Genomic DNA, 21,698 nt, shown 5'->3' on the forward strand with positions numbered 1-21,698 from the left:
GGGGTTGCGGCGCTCATCTCACTTTAATGGCCGAGGGAGCTGGCGTACAGCTTCCGGGTCATGTGGCCAGCAGGACTAAGCCGCTTCTGGTGCACGGAAATGCCGTTTACCTTCCCGCCAGAGTGGTACCTATTTATCTACTTGCACTTTGATGTGCTTTCGAACTGCTAGGTGGGCAGGAGCAGGGACTGAGCAATGGGAGCTCACCCCGTCACGGGGATTATGTCTTTGTTGCTTATCCATTAGAGGGATAGACACCTGGGTCCTGCTTTTCTCCCCTGCCCTGTGAACAGACTGCTGGGTTTCTTGTGGTATCCATTTTGAATTCACTAAAACATTAGCATTTCCCAGAAGAAAAACTTGCACTTGCGTCCTCCATAATGACCAGATTTGCGCATCATGTTGGTGAAGTCGGCAAACCTTTTGTTAATTAGAGCAAATGAATCGCACCGGAAGTTGTTGTGGTTGCCCTTGTGGCTTTTCATGGCTTGCTCTTTATCCAAAAGCAAAAAATAAACCCTGCAATTGTTTGTCCCCGTGTTTTCTTACTTGGTGAAATGTGCAGGTAAGTGGAGGATGGCTTTTGTGGCTTGGCATCTTGACCAGCTTCCAAGTTCCATCTGCAGCGCCTCCTGCTGGAGAAAGAACCGGGGAAAATGGTATTAGCTGCCAGGGACCGAAAGAGAGCCTTAAACATCTCCAGATACTGTACCCAAAATAAATTGTTCTGCTGCTGTTTGGACTGTAATTTTCAGCTGCTTTGGGAGCCACCTGGTTTCAAAGGCACATTTAATATAATATTCAACTGAATTATGAATACAGTACATGAATATCTATCTATCTGCTTCCAGACCTGTGGATAGTCAGTTTTCCTGATATATTTTGTGTTACTAAACAGCTATACAGTGAAACGCAGAAATTAAAAAACACAGAAATTAAAAATAGACTGCTGTTGGTAAAAAGGGATTTAAAAATAAGACACCTGCAGTATTTTTCAGTATATCATAGACAACTTCCATTAATTAACTTTGCAATGGTTGCTATTTGTTTTTGATTATTTTAAAAAGCGTTACTGCTTTTAAAAGAGGCTAACTTTGATGCATTAAAAAAATACCTCAAAGGCGAGAAGAAGGGATGACTTTTCAATGATGATGTGCTCTGCTACTGCATTATTTAGGAAAAACAAATAAGGGCGTTCTGCCAGCAGCCCATATTTAACTGCATAAAAGAAAACCAGCTTTCTATCTTGTTCCCAGTAGTAGCTAAAGGGTTTCTTAAGTCTGCAAGCAAATATTCATAGCTTGGGAATTTAAAATGCAAATATGTTGTTGGACGGAAATATTCAACTGTTCAATGCGAAAAATTAGGACTTTTCCTGCTGTATTTAAATATTGCTCAAATCTAATAGGTTCACATGAATTTATTTATTTATTTATTTATTTAGCCACGTTTGGGCAGGCTTATTTTATGCGGATTCCCCCTGCAGTATGAGGTGGAGGCTAGATGTAAAATAACGTCAATGCCTAAATGGCAATAACATTACCTAGTTAAAATTTTCTAATTCTAAACTGGTGTCTTTGGGTGGTGGGGCAAAATTACGCCCTTTCCGAGCCAGCCAGGAGTCGAACCTAGAATCTTCTGATCCGTAGTCAGACGCGTTATCCATTGCGCCACTGGCCCTTGGACGTTCTGTGAGTTTCACGGCACCTTGCCTATAGAGCACGCTACGCCGGGCGAGCGCGATGAACAACTGAAAACCTGTGCCGCGATGCATGACGGGAACTGCAGTACTCAGACGAGCGGAGAGCAAGGCATGCTGATGTTAATATCAGTGGAATATAAAAGACCTCAAGCGCCTCTCCACCCAAGAGCATGATGGGAAACCGATTTCTTTCCCCCGACGCCTTATTGAGCTAGAATGCTATTTCCCCGCCCCCGGCTTGGAGCCTAATTGGCTCCTCCTCTTATTCCTGCCCGGGAAAGGCCTCCTGCGATTGGCTGGACCTTTTATTATTTCCCACCCCTCTCCGAGGGCGTCCGCTGATTGGTCAGGGTGACGAAGTGGGCGCGGCTGCCGGGCTCCCGGCTCCTTGTGTGGCGGGCGATGGCGGCGAGCGCAGCGGCGGCGATGGCGGCTGCAGCGGCGTCCGCGGTGGGGCCGGGGGCGGCGGCGGCGACGGCGGCGCGCGTCTCCTGCGGGAGGGACTTGAGCTGCGTCCCGGAAGTGGCGGGCACCCTCGGAGCGGTCGCCAGGCAGGGGTGAGAGGGACCACGTGGTCCTCTGCTGACCCTTGACCCCTCCCCTAAGCGTGCCATGGTGACCCCTGACCTCTACCTGCGGGTCACCTGGGACCATCCCGGGCTGAAGGCTGGTTGGGTTGGGTTTGCTTTTTTATGCCTTCCCATTTACTCAGAATCCCGGGGTGACCTCTGACCCCAGGAGAGGTCATGCCACCTGACCCTTGACCTCAGAGAATGCAAAGGTGCTGCCTCTGTGTGGCTTCCAACAGCTTCCCAGCAGGCAGAGACTCTTCTAGCATTGAAGATCGTAGAATGGTAGAGTTGGAAGGGGCCCTCCAAGAGTCATCTAGTCCAACCCCCTGCAACACAGGGATCTCAGCTAAAGCATCCATGACAGATGGCCATCCAGCCTCTGCTTATAAACCTCCAGTGAAGGAAAGTCCACTACCACCCGAGGGAGACCGTCCCACTTTTGAACAGATAAGATTGATGGGGATCAATGCGTCCGTTTCATAGATCAGGACAGTGGAACCTTTGGCATTCCAGATCTTGCTGGCCTACAACTTTTGTAACCCAGTCAAGGGTTTGGCCGCCATGGCTGGGGCTGACACTAGAGTCTATAACAGCATCTGGAGGGCCACCGGCTCCCCAGCTCTGACGTAGAGGAATCTTCCCCTAGGGCAGCCTTTCTCAACCTGTGGGTCCCCAGATGTTGAACTACAACTCCCATCACCCCTAGCCAGCAAGACCAGAGCTCAGGGATGATGGGAGTTGTAGTCCAACAACATCTGGGGATCCACAGGTTGAGAACCGCTGCCCTAGGGTGTGGTGGCAGTTCTGCTTGATTTCTGCCACTAAGCTCACTGATGAGTGAAGCAGGTGGCACAATAGCTCAGTCTGGCTGTTTGAGCCCACCCAGGGATGGCTGTGGGCAGGATTCTTGCAGTGCTAGGAGTTGGACTGGATGACCCTTAGGGTCCTTCCTGTTCTATGATTCATTGAGGAAACACTTAAACTGTGAGTTTCCGCACCCTCAGCCTCGCTTGGGAAGTAGCTTGCAACCACCTAGCCAGGCATGAACTTTGATATCATCTGGGTGAGTTGCTGTGTTTAGACACTATGTTCTAGCTTTGTAGTTACATCCTTTGCCATATATATTTTGTAGGTCTAAAAATTTAGATTCAGTCTTTGTACTGTATATTGTAAGATTTCTTCTCAGTCAAATTACTGCGGTCATGAACCTGCAGAGCTATAGGTGAAACCTGGCTGTTAACGTGACCATTGTTAGTGGCATATTGATTGCCTTGGAGGAGAAAATAAATTAACTTTTCCAACAAGTGAGAGTTTTCCCCAGTTCTTGCTCAAGCTTCAATTCTGTCTCAAGGGATTCTATAGAAAAAACTCCACAATTCACTGGAGACTGTGTTGATTATCACCACTATAAAGATAACATCATCCCCAAAAAGAAAAGAAATGGGGAAGGGACGTTGGTATAAGCTGTACAACCGTATTAAAATTTTAATCCACTAGTTAATCATTTTAATCCATTAATTAATAAACTTAGAAAAACTACAGGCAGCTTATCTTTTTTTAAAAAAGCATTTGCTATTCCATCTTTCAATTAGTAGAGATGCTGAAGATGCTTATGTTCTGATTGGCAGGTTAAAACAACAACAAAAAACCCATGAAATAATCAGTGATTAGAGAGAAGAGGCAGTAGGTAGCACGTGAACTAACATTATCAGGGAGGTTAAATTTAATTGCCTGGTTGGCCAAGTGGGAAGTAAATGGTCTTGCACAACAATTGAAGGCCAACAGAACGAGTGGATCTGCACTATACTTTAAAGCTATATCATGCGAGTTCAAACAGACAGCTTCCTTCAGAGGTCCCTGGGGAAAAGGATTGATTTATTAAAGCACTCAGAGAATTGTAGCTCTTTGCGGGGAATAGGCAACTCCTGACAATTCTCAGCACCCTTTGCAAACTGTGGCATGATACTGTTTTAAATGTATAGAAAATATGGGGTCTGTTTGTTAAGATGTGACTCCCTTGTCAAACTCAAGACACATCCACAGAGAAGGCTCTTTTCTGCATCCCAACCAAACACATCTCAGGTGCCGGTGGGATGCAGTGTTGTCATTTTAACTTGTGGTACCAGGATCTTAACTTCTCAATTTCCTCTCTCCTCACCCAATAGGTTTGATTTCCTTTGCATGCCCATTTTCCACCCTCGCTACAAGGGGGAGTTTTTCCAGGAGCCAGCTAAAAACCGACCAGGACCCCAGACACGCTCTGACCTCTTGCTCTCGGGGAGAGGTGAGAACTTGGGAACCCAGATTGCGGCTGTTGCTTTCTCTGTCGGTTAAAGACTGGGCGGGAAGTAACGAATTTATTTACTTATCAAAATATAGTGGTATTCTCAAGGGCTTGGTGTAGGGAAGGCCCTTTGGTTTATTTTTTATTTATTTAGTATATTTAATAATATTTAGTATTATTTATTTATTTTATTTATTTATTTATTTAACTCTCTTTCTCTCTAGATATATATATATCTCACTTACTTTACCTCTATGCAGCTTACCAGAAACAAAGTTTAATAGAAAGGAACAAAATCACAGTAAAAAGTACAGTCGTACCTTGGAAGACAAACAGAATCTGTTCCAGAAGTCCATTCGACTTCTAAAACATTCGGAAACCAAAGTGCGGCTTCTGATTGGCTGCAGGAAGCTCCACTACAAATGCTGGGAGGTCTGGATTTGGATAAAAATTTGGAGAGAGGAGATAGTTCCTTAGTAGGAGGTCACTGAGTACTTGTTACTGTGTGACTCATGAGTAGTACAAGTTTTTTTTTATTTTTTAAAAAAGCTTTCATTTGGTTTTAAAGGGCAAGCTGCATTCTTATTGTGGCTATTGGCTCTGAACAAGCTGTCTGTCTTTCCCCAAATGAATGGTCACATTCTCCTTGACATCCTGCTTCCTTGCAGACTGGAACACCCTGATTGTGGGCAAACTGTCCCCATGGATCCGGGCAGACTCCAATGTGGAAAAGGTTCGCAGGAATTCTGAGGCGGTGAGTGAGCTTGGCAACAAAGGGTTGGGAGGTGTTTCTAAGATGGTCTACAAAGGTTTGTGTGTGCTGTTTGGGAAATGGAGAAACTGTCCACCAAGACTTTAAAAACTACCTTGCCATGTTAGACTCAAAACTCTGTCTTGGCCACCATTTCAGCAGTGACCAGCCAGATCATAAGCAGGGGATGTTGATTTGTCTATTAAAATCTGTGTAAATTCAATTTATTGTTGACGTGCTGAATAAACATTTCAGCAGATGATGTTCTGTGTGTTCCTGGCATGTGGAAAGTGGAGGTATCTGGCATGGGAATGCCTGGTCCTAAGTATCCTAACTAATATCGTCTGAAATATAAATTAGTATGTGCTTCCTTTTTTTGACCAGATACTTGTAACTGGTCAATAGCTTAAGGACCGCCTCTCCCCATACAAACTGACCCGACCCTGCACTTCTCACCCGAGGCCCTTTGCTATGTCCCCACCCTCCCAGAGAGGTTCAGAGGGTGGCAGCAAGAGAACGGACCTTTTCTGTGGTGGTTCCCCAATTGTGGAACGCTCTCTCCAGAGAGGCTCGCCTGGTGCCATCGTTACATGTCTTTAGGCGCCAGGCAAAAACATTCCTCTTTATTCAGGCCTATGGCTATTAAATAATCTATGGCCTGTAAAATTGTGGGATAGAAGACTGTTATTCTGATGATTATTTTATTATTAGGCTGTACATTGGAATGCTTTTTACTATGTTTTTATTATGTTTTTGTCAATGATGTTCTGTAATGTGTTTATAATATTGTACGCCACCCTGGCATCATTTGATAAAGGGTGGCATATAAATTGAATTAATAATATAATGCCAATTGCTGTCATGACATCTGTGGCACTGAATTCCATAAATTAAATGTGCATTGCATAAAGGGACAGAGCTTTGGTCGTTCTAGCCCAGCATTGGCCACTCTGATTGGTGGAAACTCTCCAAGGTCTCTTTCCAGACCTGCTACCTGATATTCTTTTAGCTAGAGATTCTGAGGATTGAATCTCTAGCCTTCTACATGCAAAGCAGGCCCTGAGCCACTAAGCCAGGAGTAGCCAATATGGTACACTCTAGACCAGGGGTACACAACCTGCTCTACCTTCCAGATGTTTCTGGACTACAACTCCCATCAGCCCCAGCCAGCATAGCCAGTGATGAGGGATGATGGGAGTTGTAGTCCAGAAACATCTGGAGGGCCGCAGGTTGTGCATTCCTTCTCTAAGATGCTGTTGGACTTCAGTTATCATCATACCCAGCATGTGTGGTGTGGCCAATGGTCAGAGATGATGGGAGTTGTGGTCCAACAAAATATGGAGGGCGCCATTTTAGCTGATGGCCATTTCCAATAGTTCTTCCTTGTGTTTTGTCCTGAACCTCTTGTTTAATCGTTTCCTTGTATCGCTTGGAGTTCTTGTGGAGGGAAAATGAGGTTTCCTTTCTTTTAGTGCATTGCCCTTTCAAAAACAAAACACCAGCCATTCTAAACCTTCCTCCAGTTTTGCTGTGCGTATATCCTTTCAAGTTTGAATTGGGCAATAACTTTACATGTTGTTCTATGCTTTCTCTGTCCTCCCCAGGCCATGTTGCAGGAGCTGAATTTTGGGGCGTACTTGGGACTCCCAGCATTCCTGCTGCCCCTGAAGCAGGCAGACAACCCCAACTTGGCCCGCGTTCTGTGTAACCACATCAATACTGGGCATCACACTTCCATGGTAATGGCATCAAATACTTCGCCCCCTGCCATTAGATCCACAGTACACCTGCAAAAACCTCACCTGCATCCCTCTGACATGCCACTTGTTTGTTGGTACAAATGAAAAAATAAATGCCATTCAAAGCAATGCAATGAAACACAATACTACAACAACAACAACAACAACAACAACAACAACAACAACAACAACATTTCTATGCCGCCTATCTGGCTAGTTTGTCCCAACCACTCTGGCTGGCTTCCAACAAAACATTAAAAACACAATAAAACATCAAACACTGAAATTTTCCCTATATAGGGCTGACTTCATGTGTCTTCTAAAAGTCAGTTTCCAAAACGAAAACCCTAATTTACCTTTCATCGGAATTTATCTTTCATCAGAAGGTGACGGAGGTTTTTATGCAGAGGTTGGGTGAACATCCACCAGGGATTCTTTCTCTGTGATTCCTGCATTGTCGGGGGTGGGGTGGGCTAGATGACCCCTGGGGGTTCATTCCATCCCTACGATTTGTCACTATACTCAGGCCATTGTTGAAGACAAGGACCAACCAACGCTTTCCTTCCTGCTTCATGCATGTGATCATTTCCCCCCTCCCTTTCCCCCTCCCCCAAATTTAGTTCTGGATGCGGGTCCCACTGCTGGCCCCTGAGGACTTGCGGGACGACGTCATCGAGAACGAGGCAGTGCAGGAGATAGAGGACGAGTCCGCAGGCGAGGAGAAGACCTGGCAATGGTGAGTGAGGAATTGGCTGGCAGCAGGAACCTGGGCGGATGCTGGGAAGGCAGAGCCAGTTTGTTACAGAATAAGAACAGAGTGCAAGTCACACTTTTAAAGCTGAGTTTTGTTTGTTTGTTTTATTTTCATTTTAACCGCCCTGAGATCTGCGGATGGAGGGCGGTATACAAATTTAATAAATAAAACAAATTTATTTATTTTAAAAAAAACTATTAATCTCTTCCTATAAAACCTCTTGAAATGGCTTAGCAATAAATACATAATTTCATATATGAAAACAGTTGGGATAATCACATACCTAAACCAACGTGTATACAAACAATTGCAAAGAGGTCCTTTTTCACCTAAATGCAGCCCAGTACTTGAGGCAAGGGTGAGATGGTTTCCAAAACCCCATATTCATTTATCCAAAACTGGGCAAGAAGTGAATTGAAGGGTCTTGACCTTGCTAGAGGTTATTGTCTCTCTTTAAAAGCAGGGGCGGAATCCAGATTTGTTCTTGGAACTCTTGTTATGCCGCTGAAGAACTAGATATCGTGTTCTTTTTTAAAAAAAATGTTTTGATCCTTTGATACTGGCTGTTTCAATTTGTGTGGCCATTTGTGGCAAAGTGGGGCTGGCCTTTTGGCTCCCCTCTCCCGAGACTCAACACCTGAGTCTTCTGACTCATCTCCTGAACACATCAGTCGCTCCGCTAGTTGCGTAAGCAAGTCCTGGGGGAGAAAGAGAGGAAGGAAGGGAGGGGAAGAGGACAATGCAGGTCCGAGGAAGAGACAGGAGATGCCAGCCTTCCCATGGGGCCACATGACTTTCTTGTTTCTCCAGGTGGCACAATTTCCGGACGCTGTGTGACTACAACAAGCGTGTTGCCGTGGGTGAGTGACGAGACGGGGGGGCACCCCCAGAGGCTGGGGGAGGGAGGCTTGCACCCCTTGGCACCCTCAAGGTGCAGAGACTGGCGCCTCTTCTATCCCTTTGACGCCTTTTTGTGCCTTCTCCTCAGCGCTGGAGGTGGGCCCCGACCTGCCGTCCAATCATGTCATTGACCGCTGGCTGGGGGAGCCAATCAAAGCGGCCATACTGCCCACCAGCATCTTCCTGACCAATAAGAAAGGCTTCCCTGTCCTCTCCAAGATGCATCAGCGCCTGGTCTTCCGCCTGCTGAAGGTCAGGTTCCCCCTTTTCTGCCTTGAGAACAGGATACTGAGCTGGATGGACCATTGGCCGGATCCAGCAGCCTCTTCTCACGTTCTTCCCTGCTTCTTTCCATCACTGGAACCCTGAGTTTATCGCCTGTGTGAAGGGTTACCTGTCTAAATTCTTCTTTACCTTTCCCAGAACAAATCTGGCCGTTGGAAAGAGCACAACGCCCTCCTCCCTAGGGCGCCATTTTCTGCGACAAAGCCATTTTGGGAGAGAGCCTTGCTTTTTGCGAGGGCACGCAAGGAATGAAGGGGGGGGGGACAGAATAAGCAGCAGAGAATTCTGAGCTACGGCCCCACGTGATTTTGCTAAATTAAATCCTCCTGAAGAGAAAACGTTAGCTCTACGTGTGAAAAGATGTATGACTAGAACAGGTGCCTGGCAGGTAACTCCTGAGGGACTTGCAGTCTGTGAGGTTGAAGCAGGCATCTGGGAGATCTAGCTAAGCCAAAATAACATATGATTGAAATAATCTTACCTTAAAGTGGAACCTCGGGTTAAGTACTTTATTCGTTCTGGAGGTCTGTACTTAACCTGAAACTGTTCTTAACCTGAAGCACCACTTTAGCTAATGGGGCCTCCTGCTGCTACCACACTGCCACAACGTAATTTCTGTTCTCATCCTGAAGCAAAGTTCTTAACCCGAAGCACTATTTCTGGGTTAGCGGAGTCTGTAACCTGAAGCGTATGTAACCTGAAGCCTATGTAACCCGAGGTACCACTGTATTTGCCTGCTTGTTCCTGTCTCCATCCCTCTCCTTCCCCTGTTTCTCTGGTTCTGTTTTTAGATCTGGGGTGTGATCATCCAGCATGTGGGCTTAGTCCAGGCCTCCCTTTTCCACGTTAGACATAATGTCAGCTGCTAAAAGCTGAGCTTGAGTGATTTGCAGAGCCTGCAAAGCCTATTGTATGACACTTCCCAAGAGTCCGGTGGTTGCCAGGCATTTGCGAAGTGCTGCGCACAGGACTTTGACAGGTGTCAGTCACTTATCAAATGACTGATAGGCAGGCTTTGCAAAGGGGAGATGAGGGACTGGCATGCCAGGCCGGGAAGGTTCCCCGAAGCGTCATGTACACAATTAACGCTAACAATAATTTGCAGAGCGATGGGTCACCAGGGTGGATGAGTGGATACTTTAGCGTGAACCGGGATGGTGTAGGGGTTAGACTGTTGGACTAAGATACAGGAGACCAGGGTTCAAATCCCCACTCAGCCATGAAGCTTTCTGGGTGACCTTGGGTCTGTCACAGTCTGTCAGCCTGACCTACTTCACAGGATTGTTGTGAGGATAAAGGAGGGAGGCAGAGAACCCTGTACGCCACTTTGAGCTCCTTGGGGAAAGGCTGGATGTAAAGAAATAAACTTGGCCCTTCCACTCCCGTCCCCCAGCTTGAGGTGCAGTTCATCATCACAGGCTCCCACCACCATCCGGAAAAGGAGTTCTGCTCCTACCTGCAGTACCTGGAGTACCTGAGCCAGAACCGCCCTCCTCCTTCTGCCTACGAGCTCTTTGCAAAGGGCTATGAAGACTATCTCCAGTCCCCACTGCAGGTGAGTCTCCTGGGTTCAAGGTCCTCTCCAGCTCTGAATACGTGAGTTGCTCCCTCTCAGCCTTCGGTGTGCACCTCTGAAAACTGACCACCTTGGGTGTGCGAGGCAAAGAGGACTGCTGTGTGTTTTGGCTGAATTCCACCACCCTGGTGCAAAACCTACACTCAGGAAGTCTGCACATATTTTGCTTTGGCGTAACTTGCTTGGATACGGTTTGCTGAGCGCCTCCTCTCCTGGCTGGTCAGCGCCCTTCCCAAATCGATCTGGCAGCGGGGGCATGACAGGGAGCAGGTGAGGCTGCCTCCCCTCCCCCAGCCTGTAGAGGCAAAGGAGCAGAGCCTGCCAACGCCGCCTTTCGCACTCGCCTCTTCTTCCTCATCTGACTTCCACCGCAGCCAGGATTGTCACCCGCTAGGTTGTTGTTGGACTAAAATAGTCTGATCTATCTCTGGATGCTTTAGGATGCTAATAAATTATGATGGTGATGCCTTAGTTAAGATTCCTGCATTGCAAGAGTTGGACTAGAATTCCCCCGGGGTCCCTTGCAGCTCTATGATTCTGTGATCTTCCCATTTGACCTCTGTAGTGTGTTACTTTGGTGTGTCTTTTCCATCCGCCCATCTCCTTACCCGCAGTGCTGGAAGTCCTGCTCCTTAACAAACACCCGGCCCCTTTGTTTGCTGTGTGGCCCACACTGGGTGCAAAACCTTTCTCCTTGTGGTGCTTTTCCCCCCGCACAGCCCCTGATGGACAACCTGGAATCCCAGACCTATGAGGTGTTTGAGAAGGACCCTATCAAGTACTCCCAGTACCAACAGGTTGGTGTGTGGTGGAGAAAAGGTGTGGGGCTTGCTGAGAGGGAGGTTGGAGCTATGAGAGAGGGGCAAGAAGTGGGGAGGGAAAGAGTGGGGGGAGGGGTATCTGGGGAGGAGCACAGGCCAAATATTTGTGCTTGGGTGGAACACAGAAGCTGGTTGGAGCACTGTAGGGCCAACATGTTGTGGGAAGGAGGGGAAACTAGAGGGAAGGGTTGCTAATGGGCCTTCCCGGTGTTGTTGGACTACAACTCCCATCAACCCCAGCTGATGGCAAATAGTCAGGGGTGATGGGAGTTGTAGTCTAGCAGTGCCTGGAGGACTTCACATTTGGGCTAGAGAGAAAAGGCCTCATAAGGAACGTGTTTTGTGAAGGGGAGATTGGAGTGGGAACATGATCAGCTAGTTCTCGATGGCGGGGAGAGGAACTGACTTTTACAGACGCACTCCAACCCATTATTCTCCCTCCCATCAGGCGATATACAAGTGCCTCCTAGACCGTGTGCCTGATGAGGAGAAAGAAACTAACGTTCAGTGAGTAAGAATCCCAACGTTGAGCCGGGTTGGCCTCATTTGACTGCTTTTGTGGAGGTTGCTGGGAAATGGGAGGATTTGGGAGGCACCCTTTGGCACTTTTTAGCCAGCCGTTTATTGCCACATTATATTTGTTTATAATAACATTTCTATATCAGTATGTCCATATATATATATATATATATATATATATATGCTTTCGTAGATTTTCACGGGTACAGGAATGCAGGTTTTGGTGTCCTCGGGTGTCTTCCCGTGTAAAAGTTGGGGTGTCTAGGCGACGTTTCGACGAGGTCTCACTCGTCATCTTCGTCGAAACGTCGAAACGTCGCCTAGACACCCCAACTTTTACACGGGAAGACACCCGAGGACACCAAAACCTGCATTCCTGTACCCGTGAAAATCTACGAAAGCGTGAAGATGACGAGTGAGACCTCGTCGAAACGTCGCCTAGACACCCCAACTTTTACACGGGAAGACACCCGAGGACACCAAAACCTGCATATATATATACGAAAGCAAATATATATATACACACACACACACACACACACACACACACACACGTCAAAGCTGTTTACAGCAATAAAATCATCATTTTTTATTTGTATGCCGCCTTTCCACAGTTAAATAAACAATGCTCAAGGCGGCTTACAGCTTAACAAGATTTACATAATTACAAAAGTCATGAACAATAAATAAACCACATCAAAAAAATACACAACCAAATGGGAAACAATTTCCACATAAATCAAAATAACTAAGAATTTTAAGCAATAAAAAATATATAAACACAGATAAAAAACATGTTTTAAGCAATAAAAACATATAACCCTACAATAAAAACATATAAAAAGGAAAACATATAAAAAGGTTAAAAACAAACATTGGTTAACCATTGTGGAAGGACGTATTCCCAATTGCCTGCTGGAATAGAAAAGTTTTCAGCAGGGTCAGTAGTAGATGAGCAGTCAGGGAAGCTTTGGTAATATACCATTTCAGTTCTGTTCAGCTTGTGGTGCCACCTCAGTGGGGATGAAACTCTTGTTCGGCACCACCTGCCCCATTTTCCTTTCATATAAGTGGATTATAAGTTGAAAAGGGCCCTCTCCCTGTTTCTTCTTACTCTGCTTGAACTCCCAGATCCTCTAATCTGCACAGTGTCTTTCAAGCCGCCCCCCACCCGCAGGAGCAACAAATTTACTGCCGGCTCTTCCAAGAAAAGCTTGACATCAAAACTACCACAGGGTGCACCTAGAGAAACACACCGTTTGATGAAGCTTTCTCCTTTTTTGTCTCTGTCTTGCCCTGAGCACAGGCTCCAGCAGTTTCTTGTAGCACATTAAAAATAAATAAAGAGGAATGAACAGTTCGGAAGCAGGATTTCTCGTCTTTAAGAGAAATTGGCACTCCTTCACTTTTCACTCTTCTCTCGCTGAGAAAAATGGGTTCGGGAGCGCTAGGCCTGTTTCCTGCGCACACTTAAATTGGGAGAGAACACCATTGAACCCTGCAGGACCACTCCTGAGGAGTAAAGGTCAAAAATCCAACTGCGTATGTTGGTTAAAATGACGTAGCCCAACTTGTGTTTGAATGTGGTCTAGCATGAATTGGCATACTTCCTTCAGAAATGGAGCACGGATAATGGCCTTCCGTCACAAAACGTAGGTGGGCCTTGAGTTTATTGTGCTTTTGGGGTCTGCGTCAATGGCTCTTTCCAGCTGGTCAGCCATCTTGCCCCCATCTGGAGAGTAAGTTGCTTAGTTGCCTGTTATTTTAGCACCCCTCCACAGAGCCAAGGACTTGCCGATCAGAAGGTCGGCGGTTCGAATCCCTGCCACGGGGTGAGCTCCCGTTGTTTGGTCCCATCTCCTGCCAACCTAGCAGTTCGAAAGCACATCAAAGTGCAAGTAGATAAATAGGTACCGCTCTGGCGGGAAGGTAAATGGTGTTTCCGTGCGCTGCTCTGGTTCACCAGAAGCGGCTTAGTCATGCTGGCCACATGACCCGGAAGCTGTACGCCGGCTCCCTCGGCCAATAAAGCGAGATGAGCGCCACAACCCCAGAGTCGGCCACGACTGGACCTAATGGTCAGGGGTCCCTTCACCTTTACAGCATCTTCCTCCTTTTTCCCTTCTCTCCTTCCCCAACTGCTCAGGGTGGTGATGGTGCTTGGAGCAGGACGGGGGCCCCTTGTGAATGCTTCCCTCCGCGCTGCGCGACAGGCCGACAGACACATCAAGATTTACGCTGTGGAGAAAAACCCCAATGCTGTGGTGACGTAAGTACTTTAGCTCTTTCCTCCCCCCCCGGGTGGAAATGGAAAAGAAACATTTTGTGCCCTCTCTTCTGTGAGGAGAGCAGGTGAAACCCACACAGGCCCCCATACTGGCTGTGAGAAAAAGGAAACCGGAAAACTGCAGGATTTGTGAAGGTTTACAGGACCAGGGCTCTGCTCTTCATCCTGGACAAACTAACAAATTGAAAGATATATTTTTTTTACAAAAGTTGGACAGTAACTGCAGCGGATAACTTAAAGGTATAAGATTGCATCAATAAGTCCCCCGCAGGTCATTGCATCTTATTGCCTCAGGCAAATGCTCCAAAACAGGAACCGAGATGGGAGATAATGCAGGAAACCGCAATCTAGAATGTTTTGCTGTCTGTAGATTAGGTAAAAGGTAAAGGTACCCCTGCCCATACGGGCCAGTCTTGACAGACTCTGGGGTTGTGCGCCCATCTCACTCAAGAGGCCAGGGGCCAGCGCTGTCCGGAGACACTTCCGGGTCACGTGGCCAGCGTGACATTGCTGCACCTCGCGAGCCAGAGCCGCACACGGAAACGCCGTTTACCTTCCCGCTGGTAAGCGGTCCCTATTTATCTACTTGCACCCGGGGGTGCTTTCGAACTGCTAGGTTGGCAGGCGCTGGGACCGAGCAGCGGGAGCGTACCCCGCCGCAGGGATTCGAACCGCCGACCGAAAGGCAAGTCCTAGGCGCTGAGGCTTTAACCCACAGCGCCACCTGCGTCCCGTCTGTAGATTAACAGATAGTTTTAATGTGCAAATTTTGCTCTCTGGCACTCCCCCCTTCTTTGTTGTTGTTTGTTAACTGGGGAAGAGAAAACGCCTTCTGAACTAGGGAGGGCTTGGGTTTCATCTCCGTCCCCCTTCGCTTTGTATTATTACATGTTAGTTTAAAATGGAAGCTTCTAGGCAGATACCTTGTGCATTGGTTTATATTCTTTGGGCAGGTTCCTAATAAATCAAGAGATTTTTTTTTTTTTTTGTAATAATTTTTTATTATTTTTGCAAAACAAAGAAAACAAGGAACAAGGGTATAGGAAAAACAAACAAATCACAAACAAATACATAAAACGTGACTTCCCCATACCTCCCCTTCTCTGCATCATTATTTTATAATGTGTCAGCAACCCTTCAGTCAATTTCTCTGTATATTCTCATTAAGTTTCCCCCTTTAATTTACGATTTACAGCTGTAGTTCTTTGTTTCTAGCCTCTCGATATCTTAACCGTCCAATATTTTGCAATAGTTCTTAAGGTATACTTTAAATTTTCTCCAATCTTCCTCCACCGCCTCCTTCCTCTGGTCACGGATTCTGCCGGTCATCTCTGCCATAAATCAAGAGATTTTAGCAGGTTGCTAAAATATAATTACAGGCACATTTGCACTCCCCATTACTAAATATAACAGCAATAATACTATTACCTCATTGCGGCATGAGGTGTGAAAAGGCTTTTTTCCTTCTTAGAGGCCTCACCCAACCCTGTTACAGATAGGTAGCCGTGTTGGTCTGCCATAGTCAAAACAAAAAAATTCCTTCCAGTAGCACCTTAAAGACTAACTAAGTTAGTTCTTGGTATGAGCTTTCGTGTGCATGCACACTTCTTCAGATACTTCTTGATATCTGAAGAAGTGTGCATGCACACGAAAGCTCATACCAAGAACTAACTTAGTTGGTCTTTAAGGTGCTACTGGAAGGAATTTTTTTTGTTTCACCCAACCCTGTCGTACTCACCATATAAGCTGCAGGTGGGAGACCTGATGACACCCTTGTTTTTTCCTTACTGGTGAGGAGGCTTCATACTGTGAGTCAAGTGTGGAGTTCAGTTCACAGTGTCCCCAGGGAAATGGCATTGTCCTAGTCAGGTTTGGGGAACCTGAGGTCCTCTGGCTGTTGCTGGACTACAACTCCCATGAGCCCTAGCGTGTATGCCCAATCACAGTTGTAGCTGAGCAACAGCAAAGGCTCCCCCACAGTCCAGACTGTAGAGATGTATTACTGGGAAACAGCAAAAGTTTGCTTTTCCTGTCTCTCCTTCTCAGCCTTGTGCGAACGTGGCAGTTAACTTGAATGGCTTTCAAAGAGGATTAGAGAAATTCACGGAGGATTAGGCTATTGATGGCTACTAACCCTTATAGTAAGGCTCTCCTTCCACTGCTGGGATTACCAGTTACTAGAAACTGCAGTGCTCATTGCAATGAGGCCGAGGATATGTTCTTTCATATGTGGTGGACGTGTAAAAGGGTAAAAGAGTATTGGGAGATAATTTATAATGAATTGGGGGAAAAATGTTTTAAAGCACTTTTCCAAAAAAAAACAGAGTCCTTTTTGTTGGGCATAATTCAGATGGAAATTCCCAGGTGTCAAAAAAAGGTAATTTATGTATGCCACTACAGTGGCCCGTGTTCTCTTAGCCCCAAAATGAAAAGCGAGCGATGTCCCAACCAAAGAAGAATGGTAACGTAAAACTGATGGAATATACGCAGCTTGCGGATCTAACTTATAGAATAAGAGAACAAGAAGAACATTTGTTCTTCTTAAAGATTGGAAAATGTTTATTGAATATATTGGGGGGAAATTGTGTACACTTGAAAACATGGACAGCATTGAGATAAATTCAACAGTGTAAATAAGTTTTGATGGATGTAATAATGGAATACTGAACGGTTTAGTTTATATAAAATATGCATGGAAGGAGGAGAAGGGAAATCATTGATATCTTAAGGTTGTTTAAATGTATATTCTAAATTGTAAAACAAAAGTTAATAAATAATAATAATAAAACTGCAGTGCTGTTATGCTCCAGTTTGCAGGCTTCTCCAAGGTGTCTTGATGGCCTCTGTGAGAGGATAATACTGGACCAGACGGGCCTGTGACTTGATTCAGCAGGGCTTCTCCTATATTCTTACGCACAGATTATAAAGCCCCTTGCTTTGTTTTGTGGCGATAAGGGGGAAGGTGGAAGCTGTGGTGTTGCCGGAACAAAAGGCTGGGAACGGTTACTCATTCCAGTCTCCCTTTGAGTGGGGTTGAATGGTCTACATGCCCATGCCTTGAGTCTCCCTGATGTCCTTGTGGGATTGAAATGTCGGGATAACCTGCTCTGCACACCAAGGTGTTTTATGACCCTCCTAAGGAGCCTCCTAAGAAGAGCCCAGCTGAATTGGGCCCATCTAGTCCAGCTTCCTGTTCTCACAGTGGCCAACCAGATGCCTCTTCTGGGAAGCCCACAAGCTGGACCTCCCTGTGGGCAACAGCAGCTGAGGGTGGAACTTTGCTAGTTTGATGCCCTTTGACCTCTGCCTTCCCTTCCTGCAGGCTGGAGAGCTGGCAGTACGAGGAATGGGGTTCCCAGGTGACTGTGGTCTCCTGCGACATGCGTGAGTGGGAAGCCCCCGAGAAGGCTGACCTCATGGTGTCGGAGTTGCTGGGGTCCTTTGCTGACAACGAGCTGTCCCCAGAGTGCCTGGACGGGGCAGAGCACTGTCTGAAAGGTGAGTGGGGCACAGTGGAGGGCAGCCCGCGGACAGGGAGAGTATAATTTGGGGGTCGTTTTGAGTGGAGAGGGAGCACTGCTTTGAGCATCTAGATGCTAAGTGGGTTGGGGCTACCAGCCAATTCCAAGCACCTGATGTCTTTTCCCTTCCTCCTATATGCAGAAGGAGGGGTGAGCATCCCGGGCGACTACACCTCTTTCCTGGGCCCAATCTCGTCCTCGAAGCTCTACAACGAAGTGCGCGTCTGTCGCGAGAAAGACCGCGATCCCGAGGTGAGACTTTCTCCATGCCCTGTGGTCTGCAGTTCTGCAGCTGCTGCATGCATAAAAGAAATAAAAACTGTTGTATGGAGAAAAAGCAGGATTCTGTGAACTCTGAATGACACAGGCAGAAAATGGCACTTTTTCTAACCGCCAGTAATGCATAAAAACATTGGGTCAAGGTTAAAAAGAAATACCCCTTTATTGTTTTAGTACCACACACACACACACACAAATACAAATGTATTTGGAAGGATATGAGACCAGACAGCTAAATTCAGCTAAGACAACTGAGTCTTGTACACCTGGAAGATGGGAACGTATGTTACGGCCATAAGCTTTCGTGGAATGGACTCTTATCCGGAAAAGCCAATGTCAGTATTGAACTCCCAGCTCCCATCAGCCCAAACCTCCAGAGCCAACAACCAGGAATGATGGGACTTGTGGTTCAACAACATCTGGAGGGCACAGTGTTTGTTACTGACGGCTTTTAGGGCATAATAAATGTGCTAGTTTCCCATTTGCTACAAGATGGCTCTCATATCTTCTCTCAGCCTCTTCTTTTGCAGGCTAAACATGCCCAGCTCTCTCAACCTTTCCCCATAAGGCTTGGCTTCCAGCCTAAATGTAATCAGAGGTGAAGAGCTTGTTACAGTAAGGACTAGACGCTTGTTTTTAATGATTTGTAAAAGAATCAATGTTAAGAGCACAGGGAATGACATGGTCCGTAGGGACAGGAGAAATTAGTGACATGAACTGAGCTGTTTTGAACTTGTCAGTTCAAGTTCCACAAACCCAGCAGACGAAGGAAGACAGTATTCTTTTGAAGAAGGCCCAACACAGTTTTTGTACAGCAGTCTCACTCCCCACCCTTCCAAATAATAGGAGGAAATAATTGCAAACCTTTTAACATGGCTCTGTCAAGTACAACAAGCAGTCGGCACCCATGTATGCAAAGTGAATTTTAGAACAGTGTCCTAACAGCGTTTTGTTCTGTTCCTGTCTTTCACGTCCCCAGGCTCAGTTTGAAATGCCTTACGTTGTCCGGCTTCACAACTTCCACCAGTTGGCACCCCCGCAGGCATGCTTCTCCTTCAAGCACCCTAACCCAGGTAGGAGAAGGGCTGCAGAGGAGCTAACCGCATGTTCCCTGCTGAGGAGGGTGGGGCTTAGACTAGCCACACGATGTGGCAAGAACTGCTAGTCACACCTTTAAAAACCAAACTGCCATAGAACCTGGGTTGGCCCAGACCAGGTGAGTGGTGGGCGATCAGCTTGTGCCCTTAAGAGAGCAAGGTGGGCCGTCCTTTGAGGGGGAGTGGCCTTGGCTGACCACACCCCCTTCCTTCTTGTAGACAGAGTCAAAGACAACAACCGCTACCAGACACTGGAGTTCCCCGTGGATGTAAACACAGTGCTTCACGGTTTCGCAGGCTACTTTGAGACCACTCTGTATGGAGACATCACTCTCAGTAAGTTGAGGGGAGATAAGGGGGGGTTATTTATTTAATTTAAATACTTTTAAACCGCATGCCCATGGAAAGTACGACAGGGCGGTGTGCAGCATACAAAACTGCAACAAAAGCAATTTAAAACGTCAGTAGCCACTGGTAGGTAAAAAGAAATTTGTGTTGCAAAGGCCCGTCCGAATAACAGGGTTTTTTTGAGAGACTCCCAAAAGGCAAGAATTAATATTACATTATTTAGTAAATTTGTATACCGCCCTATATCTATAGATATAGGGATAAAATTACAATATAAAAAACCCACAATATACATAATAAGAATAAGAGCAAAAGCAAAAGCAACTCAACAATCCCCCTTCCACAACAAATTTCAAAGGGCGTTGGATGTCAGCCAGCCAAAGGCCTGGTCGAAAAGGAACATTTTTGCCCGGCACTTAAAGGTGTATAATGAAAGTGCCAGCCCAAACTTCCTTGGGAAGAGCATCGCACAAACAGGAAGCCACTGCAGAAAAGGCTTGTTCTCGTGCTGCCACCCTTCAGACCTCTCATGGAGGCGGCACACGTACAGGGGCCTCAAGGTTGGGTTCCTAGCAAAGGCCAACAGAAGCTCAGGTGGTGGGGAACCACCAGGTGTGCCCCCTCAGAGGTTGAAGGTGTGGAGTGAGCGGTCTTGCTTTGATGTTCCTTGATGTTGCAGAATGTGCCTTTTTCAATGTTTCCTCCGCCTAGGTATTCGGCCTGAGACTCACTCACCTGGCATGTTTTCCTGGTTCCCTATCTTCTTCCCTCTCAAGGTAAGTGCTTCCTTAAACGCTCCCTTGTGGGAGAGGAAGGCATCCCTTGTTACCGCTGGGCAGTAAGACTTTACACCAAGGGAACCTCCAAGGTGATAAGTACAGCTGTAGAAGGTGTGGGCGTTTTGTGCGCTTTACATTCAGTGGGGGAAAACACAACAATATGTGCCAGGATAATCAAATGCTATTTAAGGCAACACGGTTTCTGTCTCCTCATCTCTGTCTTTGCCACTTCTTCCCCCACTGTCTCTCCTCCTCTGCCCTCTTACACACCTTTTCTTTGCTTTTGATCTCTTTTTTCCTTTTTTTTTTGTTGGTGGTGGTGAGACTGGATGGTTCTTCTAAATTGGTTTTCACACCTATAAGAAAACCTATTTGGGGGGGAAATAACAAAACAGGATGCTCCCAGCTAGCCCACACATTCCTAATGCTTTAGAATTAGGGCTGAGAGCACAAGGCTTTCATCAAGAGTAGGCAAGTGAGAACTGTCTGAGCACAGGCTGAGCTTGATGGAGCAATGCCCTGTTTGCCCTAGTAGACTGCCTCCAGTGGAGAAATTATTTATTATTTCTCAAATTATTAGGTGCTTTCTTCTTCTTTGGCGATTACTCGTAGCCGAGTAAGATTGTCTTCCATGAAAACAGTTTTAACAGTGACTGTGGAGGCCAATTCTGGATCTACATGTCGTTCCACAGTGGGGACATAGGTTTCCAGGTGGAAACTGATTATGGTGAGGGTTTGCCAAATGTGCCTTCCTCTTAGCACGTTTCTCCCTTTCGTCCTGAGTGTCTTCAAAGCCCATGACACCTTTGGTAAAGGCTGTTCTCCATTTGGAGCGCTCCCAGGCCAGTGTTTCCCAGTTGTTTGTGTTTATACTACATTTTTAAAGATTTGCCTCGAGAGAGTCTTTAAACCTCTCTCTTACCCAAGGCAACCCAAAAGTGACTTACAACCAAACAAGAGAAGGGAAGAAATGTCTTTAGCAGACCGCTGAGGAAAAAGGACTTGTGGTCAAAGGTTCCTGATATAACACTGTGTTGGGGTGGTGTTATCCTGGTTTGTGAATGGACCCTCAGCTATTAATGCTCTTCTCCCCACCTCCCAGCAACCCATGAACGTGCAGGCAGGTGAGCGCATTCGTGTGGCCTTCTGGCGCTGCAGCAACTCGAAGAAAGTGTGGTACGAGTGGGCCGTAGTCTCTCCCATGTGCTCCGTCATCCACAACCCCACAGGACGTTCCTACACCATTGGACTATGAGAGGAGTCAAGTCCATTTCCCTTAACCAAGTTCTTCTTGCTGCTAGCCCTGAGACACAAGAAATCCTATTTCCACTCAGAGTGACATCAGAGACTGTGCAGAGAGCTGGAGGGGCTCCAACCTTGTTGCGGGGGTAGATCCAGGAAAGGTCCATTCTTAACACCTGCCATTGTTCCATGTGTTGCTTCTGGTCTGGTCTGTGAAATTTCAATAAAGTCATTCAAATGTG

At 46.6% G+C, this 21,698-nt stretch overlaps 1 protein-coding gene across 1 annotated transcript; it reads left to right on the plus strand.

Moving 5' to 3' along the window:
* The first annotated feature begins 1,947 nt into the window (after positions 1–1,947).
* On the plus strand, positions 1,948–21,698 carry PRMT5 (protein arginine methyltransferase 5). Its single transcript, XM_083706753.1, has 17 exons — positions 1,948–2,259; positions 4,440–4,558; positions 5,227–5,312; positions 6,914–7,048; positions 7,669–7,784; positions 8,613–8,662; positions 8,791–8,954; positions 10,381–10,542; positions 11,283–11,360; positions 11,833–11,891; positions 14,050–14,172; positions 17,513–17,688; positions 17,854–17,963; positions 18,970–19,063; positions 19,307–19,423; positions 20,147–20,211; positions 21,317–21,698. The coding sequence occupies exons 1-17, from the start codon at positions 2,105–2,107 to the stop codon at positions 21,467–21,469; spliced, it is 1,962 nt and encodes a 653-aa protein (XP_083562879.1). The 5' UTR covers positions 1,948–2,104; the 3' UTR covers positions 21,470–21,698.

The sequence above is a fragment of the Podarcis gaigeae genome (assembly GCF_964106915.1).
Source record: "Podarcis gaigeae genome assembly, chromosome: 13".
Taxonomy (NCBI): domain Eukaryota; kingdom Metazoa; phylum Chordata; class Lepidosauria; order Squamata; family Lacertidae; genus Podarcis; species Podarcis gaigeae.

What these genes read in the sequence shown, in the direction of transcription:
- PRMT5 (XM_083706753.1), top strand. Translation starts at nt 2,105, where the DNA reads ATGGCGGCGAGCGCAGCGGCGGCGATGGCGGCTGCAGCGGCGTCCGCG. An exon ending in GGAGCGGTCGCCAGGCAGGG is followed by an intron (nt 2,260 to 4,439) that starts GTGAGAGGGACC and finishes CTCACCCAATAG; the next exon opens with GTTTGATTTCCTTTGCATGC. An exon ending in TTCGCAGGAATTCTGAGGCG is followed by an intron (nt 5,313 to 6,913) that starts GTGAGTGAGCTT and finishes TGTCCTCCCCAG; the next exon opens with GCCATGTTGCAGGAGCTGAA.